Here is a 17,199-nt window from a genome sequence, read left to right on the forward strand (position 1 = left end):
ACGGCACCGTGCAGACCGTGCCTCCGCCTCAGAGCCTGATCTTGCCAACCAGGCACCAGTCAACATTCATTGTGGAAGTCAAATGAAAGTCGGCAATATTTGTTGCCATATTTAGCAGCTCAACACCGAATCTACCTATGTCCGTCAGCCGTTGTATGTTATGACCTTTGATCATGACCTGCCATTTTCAGTACGGCTAGAGACCCGTAGTAAGAGGCACAGGACGTTGAGGTGAAAGTTAGGATCTCGAGACCGTTTTCATTCACAACTTGTAGGTATTCATACATATCATCGCAGTGAAAAAAAGAAGAACATCTCTCTATTGACGGCTACTTGTAACTGTGGAGGTATCACGGGGTATAGGCCCACCACGTCTTTTCCCTTAGGGTGTTCCATCGGGCAGAGTTGACTGAAGTAAATTTGACCTCAAAATCCAATAGTCTAGCGGCTATAGCTCTAGTGTCATCCTTTGTCAACTCCACAGGCCGCCCTACGCCTCTGTTTCTCCAACAGCTACGCTTCACCAAGAGCTCCTGGAGTCGCGGAAACCATCTCGATTGAATGGGGTTTATGATTCGCTGGTTTCCCATTTGGTTGAACTCTGCCTTCCATAGGGGAATGTAGAAGATTCTCAGGCTTTCGAAATTGACCGGCATCATCTAATTCAGAGCGATGCCCTGTTGTGGCCCATTGCTGTGGTTGTCGATCATCAACTCGAGCTTTCTCAGCCCTACGAATTGCGGAAGTACATTGTGTAACATGAACATTGCCCGGGGTATTGCTTTCATAGAAAGTAGAGATCGGTAAGGTGATAGACAGAGTATGCAAAATATGCATCAGTGAAAGAAGACTGCGAAAAAGCCGTCTATTTTGCGGGAGACTCGTGGTAAACAGTTCTGAAAGTCCTTTTGACCGTGCCAGGGTCTGGAGTCGCCGACAGCGATACCCTATCGATCTGAAATCGGCTTCCAACATATCATCGACGCCTTAAAGCATGAGAGACCCGAGATGAGGAAATTTATGTCCAATGCTTGTCCTGAATCTCATTACCATGTCTCCATTTGTCAAGCCTTGTCCAAGGTGACCATAATTATAACCCTCCACAACAAAGTCTGAATCTTTCGGCATTCCTTTGTTGGCTGGCCCAGGTTTACCAAGGGCGAAAAGACATCGAAGAGAGGTAATGTTTGGTTAAGAGCCACGTAGGGTTGCCTGAGACGGGTGATACAGGGGTCTGCGATTGTGTTGTATAATCAAGGTGTCGAGCTGGGTAAATCTGGTCACAAGAAACCGAAGCGTGTGATCAATTTCTTCTGCCGTCCGAAGTGGTTCTGCGAAGTGGTTCTGCGAAGGGGGTGGCCCTGAAGGTATTCGTGACGTATGGCTTGTTTAGATCAATCGCAACCCCGCAATCGCCAAAGTGTACTTCGTTGACCAAGCAAGACTTAACCCCGGAAGCCAGTTCTTGATAGTCTGAAGAAGGCTACTGCCAAGGACATCCTATTTGAGCACACCCATGGGCCTTGAAAAGTGAGATTCCCATACATACGGTAATCGGACAAGCAGATGTCTCGGTACCTTTTAGATGTTCTGGCCAAGCCCAATAAGTCCTTGCATGATAAAAACGGCAGGTTTAACTGCCCCCATCTGTTGGCATACACCGCCTTCGTCCAGTCCTTACAGAGCCAAGGGAGAGGAGTACTATTCATTGGCGCTTCGGGCCATGCTGTGAGAGGATTACAAATTTGGAAAATCAACTCATTTGGAAGGCCGTCGAGATGAGGATAGCAGTCGACTCCATCTCCAGCTACAGCAGTTTTCAGCTCAGGAGAAATGGATCAGATTTGAAGCTTGACGATAGGCAGCCTCAGGAATCAGCCATCACAAGGTAGGTGCCTAGATATATCTATGCCATGATGAAGCACAAACGAACCGTCTTTCAAAACAAGACCTGGAAGTCAGAACGGAAAGCAAACACAAGAGACTATTGACTGTATAGGACATATGACTCCCAGGACTCCCTCAGGTGAACGCCAGCAAGTTTATGTACAAAATAATGAAGATTTCAACTAACCGTTCCGTGATAAAATTTACTTACTACCCTGCCTACGTCCTCGAGCAGCAGTCTTCATTCTTTTGGCCCACAAAGCGGGCGGATAATTAGGGCACACTGTCTCATCACCCTTCGTGTAATCACTCGGCTCGCCAAGCCAGCCATTTTAACCGATGGACACGACTCAAACAGGCGACACCTGTCATCCAGCTCATTGTCAATGCTGTATGTAAAATCGTGATTGCAGCAGGAGCCTGTGGCTGACAAACAGGTAAAGCGATCGGTCAACGTTTGAGTGACCATGGCCAGAGCGCTGGATCTCATCACATTCTCAGTGACTGTCGCCTTGAGCGCATACCTCGGTCCTGTCCTTCTTAGTCACCTCATCTCCAAAGATGTCATCCACCATCATCTCACCAATTTCAACCTATCATTCCTACCAACACCCCTTCAGTCACTCCTCCAGTCACCCCAAACAACAGACAAAACATGCCCAAAACACACCTACACCACGCACCTCATATCCCTCGATCCCCTCCTAATCTACATCCCCAACTTTGTCTCCCAATCTGAATCCCAGTCTTTAATCGACCTTTCTACCCCACTCCTCGAACCATCCCCCATCGTCTCCCGCGGCGCCGACTCGGCCGGCTCCCAAGCCCGAACCTCCTGGAGCGCCCCCTTACCAAGCGACTCCCACCTGGTAAACTGCATCCTCTCCCGCTCCTCCTCCTTCCTCGGCACCCTCCTCTCCCCGGGCCGCGACGAAATGGGACCAGCCCAAGTAGTCCGCTACACGGACTCTCAAAAGTTCGACCTCCACACTGATTGGTTCTCCCGTCCAAGGATCACCGACGAGGACAGAGAGACGGGTAGACGGCGGCTGTACAACCGTGTTGCGACCTTTTTTGTGGTGCTGCAGAGTAATGTGACGGAGGGGTCGGGTGAGACCTGGTTTCCGAAGGTGAGGCCGATTACGCCTCAGGCTGGAGAGGGAGACGAGGTGTGGAGGGAGCATGAGGACGGGGGGTTGGCTTTTAGGCCTGTTCCGGGGAATGCGATATTTTGGGTGAATTTGTTGGCGAATGGGACGGGGGATGCAAGGACTGCGCATGCTGGCTTGCCGGTGAAGGGAGGAGTCAAGACGGGGATGAATATTTGGCCGAGGGTGTTTTTTGGGCCTGACGCGTGAAGGGTGATTGTTGGGCTGTGTGTCGTGATTTTGTTTGGTGTTTTCATTTGTCTGGGTGTCGCCATGAGGGATGAGGCGAGGCACCGATGGGGACACGCTGCGTAAGCATTTTGGGGGGGGGAGTTGATGCTGGAAGGCGCCAGATTTGTACGTGATTGACTGCTGCGTTATTTAGTCCTACGGTTTTCTGTTTTTAGGTAGTTACTGTTCCACATTTTGACTCATACTTCGTCGAGGGTACCCATGAACAACCCAGATAAGATAATAAGCCACACCACAGGCATAGAGAGCCGATTCTATCACGAAGAAACCTTTACTATAATGATTTTTTGATTTGCTGCTTATACCCTAAATAAACTCCATTCAAATACATAACCCTGAACCGCCGACTCCACAATAGGGGCGGAAAGGGGCAAGTCACCCCACAAAATAGCACCCTTCCGTCTCCTCCTGATCTGTTCAAGCCTGCTTCTTCTCCGCCTTGAGAGCCTTAATAATCCTCTTCAAATCGTCAGCCCCATCCGCCTTGAAACCCTCAACTTCATCCAATGCCTTCTCGAACCACTCGACTGCCTCCTTCTTCTTGCCCCATGCTTGATACAAACGTCCCATAATCTCATAGTAATCACCCATGTGAGGCAAAATCTCCTCCTCAGTCAAAGCTTGGATCATTTCCTTGTTGAGCTTGACTGCCTCGTCAAACTTCCCTTCCTCAACCAACTCCACGATTTCAGGACCAAGGTCGTCAACTTTCTGGCGGCGGGCGTCTGAGGCAGCTAGAAGCTCTGGGGGGCCGGCACATAGGTTGCACGAGCAGTCGAAGCCCCAGAGTTTCTTGAGGCGGGGGAGACGGATTTTGGATTGGAGGTTGAAGGCGGTGTCTTGGTTGAGGTAAGCTACAGTTTTGACGAAGCGAGTAACAGAGAGAAGTGTATAACTCACAGCTGATTGTAATCTCTTCTCCCGGAAGAATATCCCGGAAAGCAGTGATGGTCTTGGAGAGCGCGGCGGCATTGAATCGAGTGATGGCACTTGATTCATGTTAGCGAATCGTGACAAGTGAAGCGGAGAAAGACCTACTTTGGTTTACACGCATGATTCATTCTCTGGTAAGAAGGTTCTTGTCAGCAACAGGCTTCTTCTCGTGAATCCGGAACAGATGAATTGCAAGAGACTGCCCGAGGAAAAAAACAAACCAGAAAACCCTCACCGAAACATCCGGAAACAGCGCGACATAACCATGCCCACCTGCTTCCACACTGAAACTATTCGTCTTCATGACATCCTCCGCAGCCGGCACATCCCCTGGTCTAGTGCTGCTCCTCGCCAACTTGAGCACCCTATCAGGGTAAGGCAACCGCACAACAGCCTCGCTGAGCAGCAACCTCCCCTGCTCCATTCTCAAATTCGCAGCAAAGTCCTTGTCTGCCATCAAAGTGGCGTAGTCAGTCATGAAGATCGACCCCCTTGGAATCTTCCTCGTGGCAATCAGCCCGAAACCCTTGCCATCAATCGTCCTGAGTGCATACGGTGGGTCTTCCAGGTCTTCGCCTACAGTAATGAAGTCATCTTTGGCCTTGGGAGACGCGAGGATGAGCTTCTCGATCTGGGCCAACGAGGAAGAGGCGTTGTTTGACAAGGGGGCAATGATGCTGATTCCTCGTTTTGGTCCCTGGAACTTGGATGCGGTGAAGACGCAGTATGGTGTTCCTGCTTTGGTGTCCAAGCAGAATGGGGTGTGTGTCCAGGGTTTTTCCTGACCACTTTTGAGAGTCTCGTTGGACACAAAGGCGGTTTCACAAGATGGCAAGAGGTCGTGTTTGACGGGGCCTGGAAGACAGTCGTTTACATGTGATCTCAAGGGGGGCAAGACGTGCTGTTTTGGTGGCTGGGATTGAATATTTGCTGATGCTGTCCCCGAGAGGAGTAAGAGTGAGGTTGTCAGGATTGACAGCGCCATCTTGAAGGCGGTGGGGTGAGTAAGGCAATTAGATCAAGTTAGAATATTTCAGAATAATTCGTGGTGGTTTCAAAGTTGACCGCAAAATCATGTCATAAAACGATGGAGAATAAACGAAAAGACAAAACCAGAGCTCTGCCACCAAAAAGACACCATTTTGAGCCTGCTCTTCACATATCTGTCCTAACTGTCACAGCCCGCTCCAAGAGTCTTGGAGTTCTTGGAATCTGGGATTCACCTGCCACTGGCCGTCTTGTGCGTCAGAAGTTGAGCGGCGAACCAGCAGTTTAGTACTATTAGCCGCGGTAGCGATTCCTGTTGATCAGCAAAATGCCGTCCCTGACGGTGTCTTCGGATCATCCGACCGAACGCCAAGAGCCTGGGCGATTTCTGGGCATCTCTTCAGGTTGTAGATATGCTCATGCTAAGAAGGGCTAATGTGATAGAAGAACGGTATGATGGTAAGTCTTAGGTCCGATGAGGCTCTCCTTCTCCTACCAAGACCATTGACAGGTCCCCTATCATGGCGTGTAAAGAACGTTCCCCCTGTTCTTTCTAGAAGGTAGGATTTTCAACCTACCCATACGTCAGAGATCATGCCCTGACTTATAGACATTGTCCCCAGGCATTCTATGACAAACCCGACCCAAACAACCACATCCGATTCACGCGCTTACACTTCCTCATCTCATCCAACCTCCAGAGCAGTTTGATTCATGCGCTTAGGCGCCGTTTTCATCTCGAGATTCAAAAAAACATCTCATGATCACAAGCAACGAATCTCGTTGAAGAAGATCAAAATCTCAGCATTCCGGCTAAATCATCACAGGTCAAACACGGCCTACGGGCCCCAAACCGGGACACGATCCCGGATTTCTCTCTGAATCTCTCTCAAGCCGCGTCACTCTTGCCCATCGTCCTCATTTTGCCGGCTCAGTACTTGTATGTTCAAGATTGCAAATCCATCAGAGAGCAATATCCGCCGCCCGGGGTGTTGGGGAAGTCATTCTGTTTCAAACATTGGGCTGAGATGGCGAGAGTGAGAATACCCGCTGATGGGCAGGATTGCAACCCAAGGCTTAATATCGGGCAAATTTACCCCACAATCTCGATACCGTTGCTCGTCGCTGCATGGTAACGTGGGGTCCTATTCTTCCAGAGTGACGCCAAGCAATGCCGGTACTTAACCACTCTTTTCTCCGGTAGATTGCCCGTTCTGGGGCTGGCAATCCGGGGGTGGCGTATACTTGCGTGTACATGGTGGTGTAAGACATCACTGACCGAGGCGTGTCGTGGCTGTATGGCTGATTGAAATCGGTGTTCATATCGACTTTATATGAGAAAAGGGGGCGAGGAAGCATGACTGTGTCAGGTATAAAAGGTTAGTGATAATCCCCTTGAATTGCTGATCATCACCACCCCAGTCAAGACACTTGGTTCTCACAGAAAAAATGGTCTCTTTCACCTCCATCTTCACGGCCCTCGCCGCGGCGGCAACCGTTGTTGCCAGCCCTCTTGAGCTTGCCCTTCGTGGCATCCAGCCTGGTCAGGGCACCCACGACGGCTACTTTTACTCTTACTGGACCGACGGTCAGGGGTCTGTCGACTACAACAACGGCCCCCGCGGCTCCTACAAGGTCAGCTGGAGGAACGTTGGCAACTGGGTTGGTGGTAAGGGCTGGAACCCAGGTCCCTCTCGCACCGTCGCCTACAACGGCACCTGGAACAACTACAACGTCAACAGCTGTATGTGTCTCCTCCTCTCCGACTCTTTCGTTCTCTCTCATGCACTCACTGACATAAACGTAGACCTCGCCCTCTACGGCTGGACTGTCAACCCCCTCGTCGAGTACTATATTGTGGAGGCCTACGGCACCTACAACCCCTCGGCCGGCACGACCAAGTTCCGCACTCTCCAGTCCGATGGCGGCACCTACGACGTCTATCGCACCCGCCGTGTGAACCAGCCTTCCATCCAGGGTACTGCTACCTTTGACCAGTACTGGTCTGTCCGCCAGGTCAAGCGCGTCGGCGGCACCATCTCTGTGCAGAACCACTTCGACGCCTGGACTGCTTCCGGGCTGAAGCTCGGCAGCTGGAACTACATGATCATGGCGACTGAAGGTTATGGCAGCACCGGCTCGGCTGAGATTGAAGTGAGAGAGGTACGCTAAGTGGTTGATCTACAGTCATGAGACACACTTGTACATACTGGAAGCTTGGGAGGCGGTCAAAGGGCATGATGGTGGTCTGGTGGTGATGATGATGGCTGTGGTACGGGAATAACATCATGTCATGGTCAAGGTGGATACAGAAACTGACAAGGCCCCCCCCATCTCTATGTCTATTCTGCCAATTCCGAACTCCATCCAATTACCACCAAACTAGTCCGAATCCTGCACAGGATCTACATCGCGATTCATAATCCTGGGGACCTTTGAGGTGATCTGACCAATCACCACCTCGAACTTTTGTTGATTGTTCGCCCACGTTGCATCAACTAACGCAGACAGTATTTCTCGCTATTACTCCTTGGCGGTCAATACGATGTCCGTCGGCGTCGAGTTTGGGATCGATCACCCCCTCCTTTCCGCTGTCTCGGAATTGCTTTTTGATCCTTCGTGCTATCTCTTCCCGGTATTTTTTGGTCAGAGATTCAAGAATCTGATACCCTTTTTATTTATTTTGTTTTACCCACAATGGCTGCAACAACCACCGTGACGGTACCCCATATGGGCGGTATCAAAGTCGGGTATCGGCTTTCGTCTCCGTCAGGCTCCATCGACAAGACCAAGCCCACGATCGTCCTCATCAACTCGATGTGCACGACTGTTTCGCTGTTTGATGACCAGTTCTCCAATGAAGAGCTGACTTCGGCCGTGAACCTTTTGGCTATTGAGCCTCTGGGTCATGGCTCGACTTTTGCTCTCAAGAGGGAAAACTTCACCTACTGGGACACCGCGGAGATGGCGCTTCAGGTTATGGACGCGTTAGGAGTTGAGAAGGCTTTTGCTTTGGGAACCAGCCAGGGTGGATGGTATGTTTGTTGTTTTATGCTGAGAAGAGAAGGGGGCTAACAACAGTCTGCAGGATGGTTGTACGCATGGCTTTGCTTGCTCCTGAGCGGGTAAGTTGATGTCTCAATTTCTCCACCAGAGAGTGTTACTAACATGAGCAAGATTCTTGGCCTACTTCCTCTCGGCACATCAATGGACTCGGAGTCTGCCTACTCGCGTACTCAAGGGAGCTGGGACCCAGCTGCTGTTCTCACTCCTTTCTTGGAAAAGTGGTCGGTTTCCGAGTCAACCCCTGACTTTGTTGTTGACGAGCAATGGAGGGGCATGGTCACTGGCCTGGGATTCGGTGCTGCCCCAAAGCCAGAGCTGTTGGCTTTCTGGGATGAGACGCTGAAGCAGGTCTATGTTGGAGATGAGGGCAGAAAGAAGGTCAGGATGGCCCTGACCAATTTGCTGGAGCGTGACGGTCTCTTGTTGAGATTGCGACACATCAGGTGCCCTGTTTACTGGTTGCAGGTGAGTTTGCTCTATTGTGATTGCTTTTTCGAGACGGGATGATATCTGACACAAGAACAGGGAGAGCAAGATCCAGTTTTTGGAGTAAAATTGCCGGCTGAGCACATCAAGTTGTTCACCAGCTCCCCCGAGGCTACCTTGACGCTTGTACCAGGTGGAGGACACTTCTTGAATGCCACCAGTCCTCGTGAGGTTCAAGAGGCGCTCTTGAGAATGGTGAGCAAGTATTCTGCTTAAAAGGCTTGGGTAAATCTCGATTGTCCTTGTGACTACATGTACAGTACTAGGATGTGGCGACGGACATAATGCCGCAGACACTAGCCCCTGAGGTAAACCAAATAAATCAGGGAACAGCTCTTTTTGTTGTTGTCATTGACTCCACCTGTTCGAAGCTTGACCTCTCAGATGTTGTCCTCACTGACCACCCCGCATCAACATGCATCAACGCCACCAACAAGGGTTAATCTCCCGTGGTCTCATCACAGCGATGACACGACATTCCGCCTCTCACTCAATCAACAAACTCCACAACACTGAATACTCACGCCCTGTTCGGAACATGTCTGAAGCAAAGAACATCATCATCACCGGCGCCTCCGGCCTCGTCGGCCCGCTCCTGGCCTCCCGCCTCCTCAACTCCCCAGAATACCGCCTCGTCCTCACCGACCTCAACCCCCCCATCCTCCCCCCCAACGTCACCCACCCCTCCAACGCAACCCTCCTCCAGGGCGACATCACCTCCCCTGCCTTCATCACCACCCTCCTCACCGCCGCCCAGCCCCTCCACGCAATCTTCCTGTTCCACGGCATCATGTCCGCCGGATCGGAAGAAGACTACGACCTCTCCCTCAAAGTAAACGTCGACTCGATCCGCCTCATCACCGACCAGCTCCGCCTCACCAACCCCGGCTGCCGCGTCATATACGCCTCCTCCCAAGCGGTATTCGGACAGCCCCTACCCCAGGGAAAAATCACCGACGACGTGCTGCCCACGCCGGAAAGCACCTACGGCTGCCACAAGCTCATGACGGAGTCGTACCTCACCTCGCTGCACAGAAAGGGGTTTTTGGACGTGTTTATTGCTCGGTTTCCCACCATTAGTGTCAGGCCGGGGAGGCCGACGGCTGCGGCGTCGAGCTTCCTGTCGGGGATTATAAGGGAGCCGATGAGGGGGGTGGAGTGTGTGGTCCCGATTGAGGACAGGGGTTTCAAGAGCTTTTTGGCTTCGCCGAGGACGATAGCGGAGAATCTGGTTAGGGTTTTGGGGTTGGGGAGTGGGTGTTTGCCTGTGCATAGGAGGGTGATTCAGTTTCCAGGGGTGAGTGTTTCTGTTCAGGAGATGATGGATGCGTTGGGGAAGTTTGGCGGGGAGGATAAGTTGGGGTTGGTGAAGGAGGTGCGGGATGAGGGGTTGGAAAGGATTTTGAGGAGCTGGCCGACGGATTTTGACTTGAGCACGGCGGAGAGGTTGGGGTTGGTGGTTGATGAGGGGCCGGGGGCGGAAGGGATTGTGGGGGAGTATGTGAGGAGTTTGGGGGAGGTGTAAAGAATGAAGAGATCACGTTATGGTCGTAGATTGGTGTATATAAAGTATTGCTATCTACCCAAGTCACAGGTTCCTCAAGCTCGTCATGTACCTTGGTAGACAGGTCACGAGATGACAGGTAAAGGAATTTCCGCCCCCTCGAGGCCACAGTATGCCTATTCATGAGCCCTCTACAGTCCTCTCCCATTCATTTTTCCGGAAGTATCGCCCGATACTTTGCCCACATCTCGTACATTCGCACGACTTGACCCCTTGTAAACTCGGTCGCGCACTCATCAGAGACATACGACATGTAGTTGTGAACAGGGTCCTTGCCTTCCAAGTGGGGACACGTATTCAGGTCCAGGTGGCAGGTGCCCTTCATCTCCTGGGTGTAATGATGATAATCGAACTTGGGGGTGTCAATAACGCCATCGTCCGGATCTGTTGGGTCGCACGGGTTCTCAGGATCGCGGACTTCAAACGTGTGCGCGAGTCCGAGCCAGTGGCCTATCTCGTGAACGGCTGCCTTCCCTTGGCTCCAATAACTGTGTCCACCTCCAGGCACCGTGTTGCTCTTGATGACACAGCCATCGAGCGGCCCACCCATTGACCACGGCAACGTGCAAAATCCGCCTTTAGTAGCATTCTTCCATGGGACGAAGTAGAGGTTGAGTGTCCTCTGATCGCCTTCATGCAACAACGACTGCATGTCCACCCAATCTTGTGACCCGGGTGTCTCAAACGACCAGGCTTTTGTCACAAACCAATGATTTTTGGTATGGTTGAAGGTGATACCAGCGGGTGCGAATGAGTCTTTGATCACTTGAACCTGCCGATGGATGTCCTCGTCCTGTTTGGTTGAGACTTGGTCAGCATACCTTCATAGCTTGTATTAAGTCGTGCATTGTACTTACTGAAAGATAACCATCTTGACGCCTTTTTGAGCGGGCAACAACATGAACTATGAGTTCGATGGGAGGAGGAAGAAGATATATTTGCCGTCTTCTCATTTCGAGTTGGCTTCTGTCGATGGGTGGTGGGGGAAAGAGAGTGGCATTCTCGTTGCCACAGGTGAACATTGTCGAGACAGGCGATGACAGTGCAAAGCTGAGGAGGAGGGTATGCGCAAGTTGCATGGCGATGAGTCTTGGGCATCAGGGCACCGAGTAGTTTGAGGTATCTGAAGAGGAAGATGGCAAAGAGGAAGAGCGTGAAGCTGTGGTATTTTTGCTCGCAAGAATTGTGCAAGGCTTTATACCTGCTTCGAAAAATTGAACGAGCGCCATTGTCGAGTTTAGCATTGAGAAGAAAAGCTATCAGGATAGCTTATCAGTGTTTCCCAAAGTCAACTTTGATGTGCGTGGAAGTATCACAGTGCTTATATGGTGCAAAGGCGTTGGAGGCTCGGTGGGTGGCCAACCCCACTTAAGTGTGTTTGCTCCCCCGCTCTTTCGAACCCGATAGCATTTATATAGATAGCAAACCTTCAGCTTCAATCACTTTTTGCACCATCAGCCAGTCATCACACACAGCAGCCTAATGACCCCACTGAGAAAACCTTGACGCCTGTACACGAAGTAGTCTGTGTTGTTCAGATGGCACTGACCATCACTTGCCATCCCCCACTGGGCGCCATCCACATCCTCGAGCCTAACCTCTCGCTCGTCTGTCTCAAAGCACAGCCACAAGGCTCGGTTCGATGACTAATATCGTCTCAAACTAGGTTCAATTCGTTGTTGGAGTCCCTCCCACTGTTAGCGACGTTAGGATCTGGCACAATTGCACGACGACCGGCGAATGGTCTGAATTAGGCCTCACTGAAGTGCGCATCACTCGTCAACTGGACACTTGCGAGAACCAAAATGTGTTGACAGCTCCTTAGTCCACGGCCTTCCCTCGACTTGATAATCTCCACGACCGCAAGTATTTCACAGGCGCAATCCTAACCCTTACTGAGGCATCCGCGTGGATAGGCCTCTTCAAATTCACGGTCAAGCTTCGGGTCAGTAAAGATGCGCCATGGCTCTGGATCAAGGACATTGATGGGAGTGAAGATGGCGAGGTCGTGCTTCCTGCTACTCACTCCCCAAGTACCAATTTGTCAAGCTACCTGGACGATATCAGTAGAGATATCGTGGTAACCCCAAGGCAAGCCGTCACCAGCGCGGCAACGCAAACCGTGTGGGAATTAAAAGCCAGTACACCAGCTGCTCAGGGCCAAACCTGCGGTCGTGCATTTTACTCTCTAGGCAAAGCAATCGATTGCATTCGGTGGCTTGGTATTGTTCGCCACAACGATGCTTGGTTTGGGCCGCGGCATGGCCGAGAGGTTTTTTTACTCAACGAGGGAGCTGTAATGCTTTCGTTTCTGAGGCGGGATGGGCTGCACGTCGTCATCATAGCCATCAGCGGGATCGACAATCTGTTGACCACGCTTGTTTCAAACGAGAATGGACAGATTCTGATTTCGTCAAGGAACGATGGACCTGAGCCAGCTCACGCCCGTGTGTTAGTTGCTGTTGACAAGACATGCGAGGAAGCCATTGCTGCTGCTATGAGGCCAGTCAGGGAATTTGTTCGGGGCCATAGGAGCGGCCCTTTCGCTACGGGCCTACGAAATGCAGGCTCAGCCAGCGTTGGCGAAACAACAAGGCTTCAAGCATGGTATGACGGCTTTGCTTACTGCACCTGGAACGGGCTAGGACAATATCTCTCGCCAAGCAAGATTCTCGATGCGCTCACCAGCTTGGACAAGAAGGGAGTCAAGCTCACAACTCTTATCATTGATGACAACTGGCAGTCTGTTCAGCTTGAGCCTGGAAAATCCGACTTTTACAGGCAGTGGTCTGACTTTGAGGCAAACAAGGAGCATTTTCCTGGTGGCTTGAAGAGTCTCATCACAGCTATCAGATCAGTGTTTCCCTATATTCAGTTCATTGCCGTTTGGCATGGTATTTTTGGTCATTGGGGAGGCATGGCACCTAGTGGAAAAATAGCCAAGGTCTACGCAATGAGAACGTTCAAAAGGCGTGAAGGAATCTTTCTGGGCGGTGGGGACATGACGACAGTCGATAGGAGCGATACTGAGCGGCTGTTTGATGATTTTTACAGGTCAGAAACTATCTATGAGGCAACACAGCGTCACAGCTGATGAACAAGCAGGTTTCTGTCTGACGCAGGTGTGGACGCAGTCAAAGTCGACACGCAAAGTTTCCTGGACTACGCAGACCATGCCGACGACAGGCTCGCCTTGATCACAGCGTACCAGGACGCATGGAGGCTGGCATCCCTCAAATACTTTGGTGGTAGGGCCATCGCTTGTATGGCGCAGATACCACAAACGATGTACTACTCGTTCCTGCGAGAAGACCTTCCCAAGCCGATGATGAGGACATCTGACGACTTCTTCCCGGATGACCCAAGGCAGGTCCCTCCATCTGATGGCGCTCAAATAGGTATGCTGACTCCAAAACCAGCTCCCACTCCTGGCACATTTTCTGCAACGCCCACAACGCCCTTCTCATGCAGCATTTTGACATCCTCCCAGACTGGGACATGTTCCAAACACGCCATCAATACTCCCGCTTCCACGCCACAGCACGATGTGTTTCCGGTGGTCCAATTTATATCACTGACACGCCGGGTGAGCACGACCTCGACCTGATCGAGCAAATGACTGCAAAAGCCCCAGACGGTAGACTCCTCGTGCTTCGAACAGAGAAGCTGGGGAGAACGGTGGGGATGTACACCGGGCACTCAGAGACTCAGTTCCTCCAGGTCAGAGCGGAGCATTACCGAGTCGTTATCACGGCAGTGTTTAATCTTGATAATGTGCCGCGAACAAAGCTAGTCTCGCTGAGTTACTGTGAGCCATCTCTAGCGGGAGATAAAGCGGGCTACTTATTCCGGGTGCACAGCTCTGGAAAACTTCTCAGACACGCTGATGGGAGTCTGGCCATCATGGAGCTTCACTTCGGGCCGCACGACTGTCACATCATTACCAGATACCCAGTCCGCCGGTTTCAGCAGACTGATGTGGCTGTCTTGGGACTGTTAGGAAAGATGGCGGGGGCTGCTGCTGTGATGGCAACAACTTATAAAGTTCTGCCAGAAACATCAGAAATCCAGGCAGATCTTGAGTTGAAGGCGCTGGGGAATCTAGGTGAGAAATGGATTCGTCCGTTGAAGCTACAAAAAGCTGACCCAAATTAACAGGCCTCTACGTGTCTGCCAACAACCGCCCGCTCTTCGGTCCGGTGAAGGTGATTGTCGGCGGCGGCCCAATGGCCAAAGTCGAGCCTTTAGGATTGGACCCATTTATCCTCGAGTTTGACCTGGAAGGGCTGTGGCCGGGAGAGAGCCGTTGTGGGAAGGGTAACTCACAGGTGTTAGTCACAGTGATTGTGCCACTGCTTTAATGTGCACGTTGTGGACATGAAAAATAGAGATTGGTGCCATGCTGGTTTGAATGGAGACCTTGAAAGAAAACTACTTTGTAAGCCTTTCAAGATGGTTGACTCCCAACTTCATATTTAAATCTAAACGTCCATTTATATAAATACAATCGCCTAGAAAAACAGAACTCCGCAGCGTTATATCCATTAACCGGATGCCGCCGGCCTAGCGCGGAGTATGAAATTCTTGAATTCCCGAAAATCGATAACGACACATTCGTTGCTGTCTGCCTTTTCCGCCGTGATCCAAGCATTTTTCAAGTTTGGTTCATCCCTTGCGAAATAGGCTCTGCATTGTTCATTAAAGATGCTTAGCAAGACCAACTGCGCTTCGGCGGCTCTGGTGTAGGCCCAGTCATCTGATGATATTGTGCCCTTGAGCTCGGTAATCCCCATTGCATCTGCTCTCTGTAGGTTGATATTGCTTTCGCCCAGAAGGGCTCGGACGCACGACTTCGAGTTTTTTAGCGCCGCTAGGGAGGACTTGAAACGATTATCTTTAAGCAAAGCAGCGTCGTCGAGGTAAAGATAATTACTGATGGACAGTACAGTGCGACCCTTTACTATAGATAATTGCCCTTCGACGGCTTCGTGGTCTTCGCTAATCTTCGGCGGCAGGATATTGGCCTGTAACACTAGATTGGAAATGCTATAGTACAACGAAAGTTGTGGGATCTTGGAGATCACCAGGATACCTTAGGTTCTTCAAAAGAAGCCCGCATTTCAATTTCTAAAGTTGAGATGTAAAAGTGGAGAATAGAAACCATACGTACATTTTGAAAGCTTTTCGTCGCCAACGGGAGCCAAATCCTCATATTGTCAGGGCTACCAAAGCAGTTGTTGATTGTGTGAGCGACTTGGTCTGGAGTTGCAGTGAACCCCCTTTTGGTGACCCTGACGTCCTTTGGATTCTGCCCTGGCCTGAAAGTTTGAAAGCGAACCCAACATTCGTTGGCTTTCACAACCTCCCAACGTTCTTGCGGATCAAATGGATCCAGGAGTGGGCTTTCGTCCATGTTGCCAGTTGACCATCCGATTTCTGAACAAGGAATAGCAGCTACTGCGCTGAAGAAGGCGGCTGCCACAGTCGCTGAGTGGAAGTGCATGGTTTGCAGTGTATTCCCGAGAATGAAGAAATGGTTCAAAGAGTTGAAACTTGAGAGAATCCAAATCAGTGCTGTGACTGATGAAAATATGGGAAGAAGCTTGTATAAGGGAAGATACTAAAGTTGGTATTTGAAAAGACTTTGAAGTGTGATTCCAGTTAAACTAGTCATGGCGGAAAGGGAGGGAGATGTTCATCTTACTGTGCCTATAGGCTTAGCTTCCTATATTTATTTCGTGGGATGCAAGACTGGGGGAAGATCAATCTCACCCTCCCGACCTTCGTACCTTGTGGCTGAATAGCCTATAGACAACTGAGCTGCAGACAATTGGTGCTTAGTGGGAAGGTCAAATCACACACAATCGGATGTACAGCTCGGTTCGACGATCATGTGGTTTATCTCTGAGGTATAAAGGTCAGGTGGGCTGAGATTGAACCGCTTCAAAGGATCTGATAACTGGCGCAGCATCTGACATCCACTACTTATCCCTCTATATAATACATCTGTGAAGGCGCGTGGAGAGCACGAGAAGGCAGCGATTATACTAGAGGGCTGAAATCATTTGCTAATCCGTGGGCCGTTGAACCGAAGAATTCTAAGTGGATGAAGACCGCGTTGGTGATTATATCCAGCGGTCCGCTAGCTTCGTTGCCAATCCAATGGAACCTCGCTGATGCGGTACTATACTTATTGTACATGGTTGCGAGGTTTTATTACTTAGTCCCGACCGATGCTCCGGCGGATGCGAGGAAGAATGCGAAAAATGTGAGAAATGCTGAATAATAGGATCAGGGCCTCATGGCAGCAATGTATTGGTACTTGGGTTTCAGCGGTATTCAGGAGTGTCAGGAGGTCACTCAGCATGTATTCAGCCATCATCCCATCTGTGTCACGTACTCTTAGCTAGTCAATCAAGCCTTATACCTAGATCTTTTTAGCAAGGAAGAATGCGAAAAAAGTGCCAGGAAGAATGCGGGGAAAATAACGTGAGGAAAGAAGCCTCGAAGAATGCGAGGAAGGATGCTCTGAACAATGCCCCGAAGGAACAGGTAAAGTGGTGAGATTGAGCCCCCTCAAAATAGTAGTGAATCTCGGTCACTGCTTATGTTTTTGAATTCTACTATGAATTGCCGCTGCGTTTTCTTTTCGGAAACGCATAGTGGGATAGTAGTCCAGTATGTCTCGTAACTCATTTCATTGATTGCGGTGTGTTTCATTCATTGTGTACTTCTACCTATCTCTCCCTCTTCAACCTCCCATCTTCCTATTCTAAAACCTCTTTTCAAAACCTTCATATCAAATATCATACATGTTACGTTTACGGTTGCTCTGTACATAACTTGCAATTATGCACGTCAAGACTGTGTTTAGTC

The 17,199-nt window shown here is 50.5% G+C and overlaps 7 protein-coding genes across 7 annotated transcripts; 5 read left to right on the forward strand and 2 right to left on the reverse strand.

Annotated features, from left to right (window-relative positions):
* Nucleotides 1-2,354: 2,354 nt before the first annotated feature.
* QC764_310340 (uncharacterized protein) lies at nt 2,355-3,245 on the forward strand (the record flags this gene model as incomplete). Its single annotated transcript, XM_062946148.1, has 1 exon — nt 2,355-3,245. The coding sequence occupies one exon, from the start codon at nt 2,355-2,357 to the stop codon at nt 3,243-3,245; it is 891 nt and encodes a 296-aa protein (XP_062802204.1).
* Nucleotides 3,246-3,704: 459 nt separating this feature from the next.
* QC764_310350 (uncharacterized protein) lies at nt 3,705-5,205 on the reverse strand (the record flags this gene model as incomplete). Its single annotated transcript, XM_062946149.1, has 3 exons — nt 3,705-4,126; nt 4,188-4,276; nt 4,442-5,205. 3 exons carry the CDS (start codon nt 5,203-5,205, stop codon nt 3,705-3,707), a joined length of 1,275 nt encoding a protein of 424 aa, XP_062802205.1.
* Nucleotides 5,206-6,406: 1,201 nt separating this feature from the next.
* QC764_310360 (uncharacterized protein) lies at nt 6,407-7,379 on the forward strand (the record flags this gene model as incomplete). The annotated part of the gene is made up of 2 exons (XM_062946150.1): nt 6,407-6,951; nt 7,015-7,379. Exons 1-2 carry the CDS (start codon nt 6,657-6,659, stop codon nt 7,377-7,379), a joined length of 660 nt encoding a protein of 219 aa, XP_062802206.1. The 5' UTR covers nt 6,407-6,656.
* Nucleotides 7,380-7,904: 525 nt separating this feature from the next.
* Nucleotides 7,905-8,975, forward strand: QC764_310370 (uncharacterized protein; the record flags this gene model as incomplete). The annotated part of the gene is made up of 4 exons (XM_062946151.1): nt 7,905-8,242; nt 8,296-8,332; nt 8,385-8,738; nt 8,799-8,975. The coding sequence occupies 4 exons, from the start codon at nt 7,905-7,907 to the stop codon at nt 8,973-8,975; spliced, it is 906 nt and encodes a 301-aa protein (XP_062802207.1).
* Nucleotides 8,974-11,754, reverse strand: QC764_310390 (uncharacterized protein). Its single transcript, XM_062946153.1, has 2 exons — nt 11,181-11,754; nt 8,974-11,116 (listed from the first exon to the last, which is right to left on the reverse strand). Exons 1-2 carry the CDS (start codon nt 11,400-11,402, stop codon nt 10,472-10,474), a joined length of 867 nt encoding a protein of 288 aa, XP_062802208.1. The 5' UTR covers nt 11,403-11,754; the 3' UTR covers nt 8,974-10,471.
* On the forward strand, nt 9,175-10,284 carry QC764_310380 (uncharacterized protein; the record flags this gene model as incomplete). The annotated part of the gene is made up of 1 exon (XM_062946152.1): nt 9,175-10,284. The coding sequence occupies one exon, from the start codon at nt 9,175-9,177 to the stop codon at nt 10,282-10,284; it is 1,110 nt and encodes a 369-aa protein (XP_062802209.1).
* Nucleotides 11,753-15,500, forward strand: QC764_310400 (uncharacterized protein). Its single transcript, XM_062946154.1, has 6 exons — nt 11,753-12,088; nt 12,149-13,377; nt 13,429-13,721; nt 13,814-14,428; nt 14,482-14,717; nt 15,411-15,500. Exons 2-5 carry the CDS (start codon nt 12,623-12,625, stop codon nt 14,682-14,684), a joined length of 1,866 nt encoding a protein of 621 aa, XP_062802210.1. The 5' UTR covers nt 11,753-12,088; nt 12,149-12,622; the 3' UTR covers nt 14,685-14,717; nt 15,411-15,500.
* The last annotated feature ends 1,699 nt before the right edge of the window (nt 15,501-17,199 follow it).

Source organism: Podospora pseudoanserina, chromosome 3, assembly GCF_035222485.1.
Source record: "Podospora pseudoanserina strain CBS 124.78 chromosome 3, whole genome shotgun sequence".
Taxonomy (NCBI): domain Eukaryota; kingdom Fungi; phylum Ascomycota; class Sordariomycetes; order Sordariales; family Podosporaceae; genus Podospora; species Podospora pseudoanserina.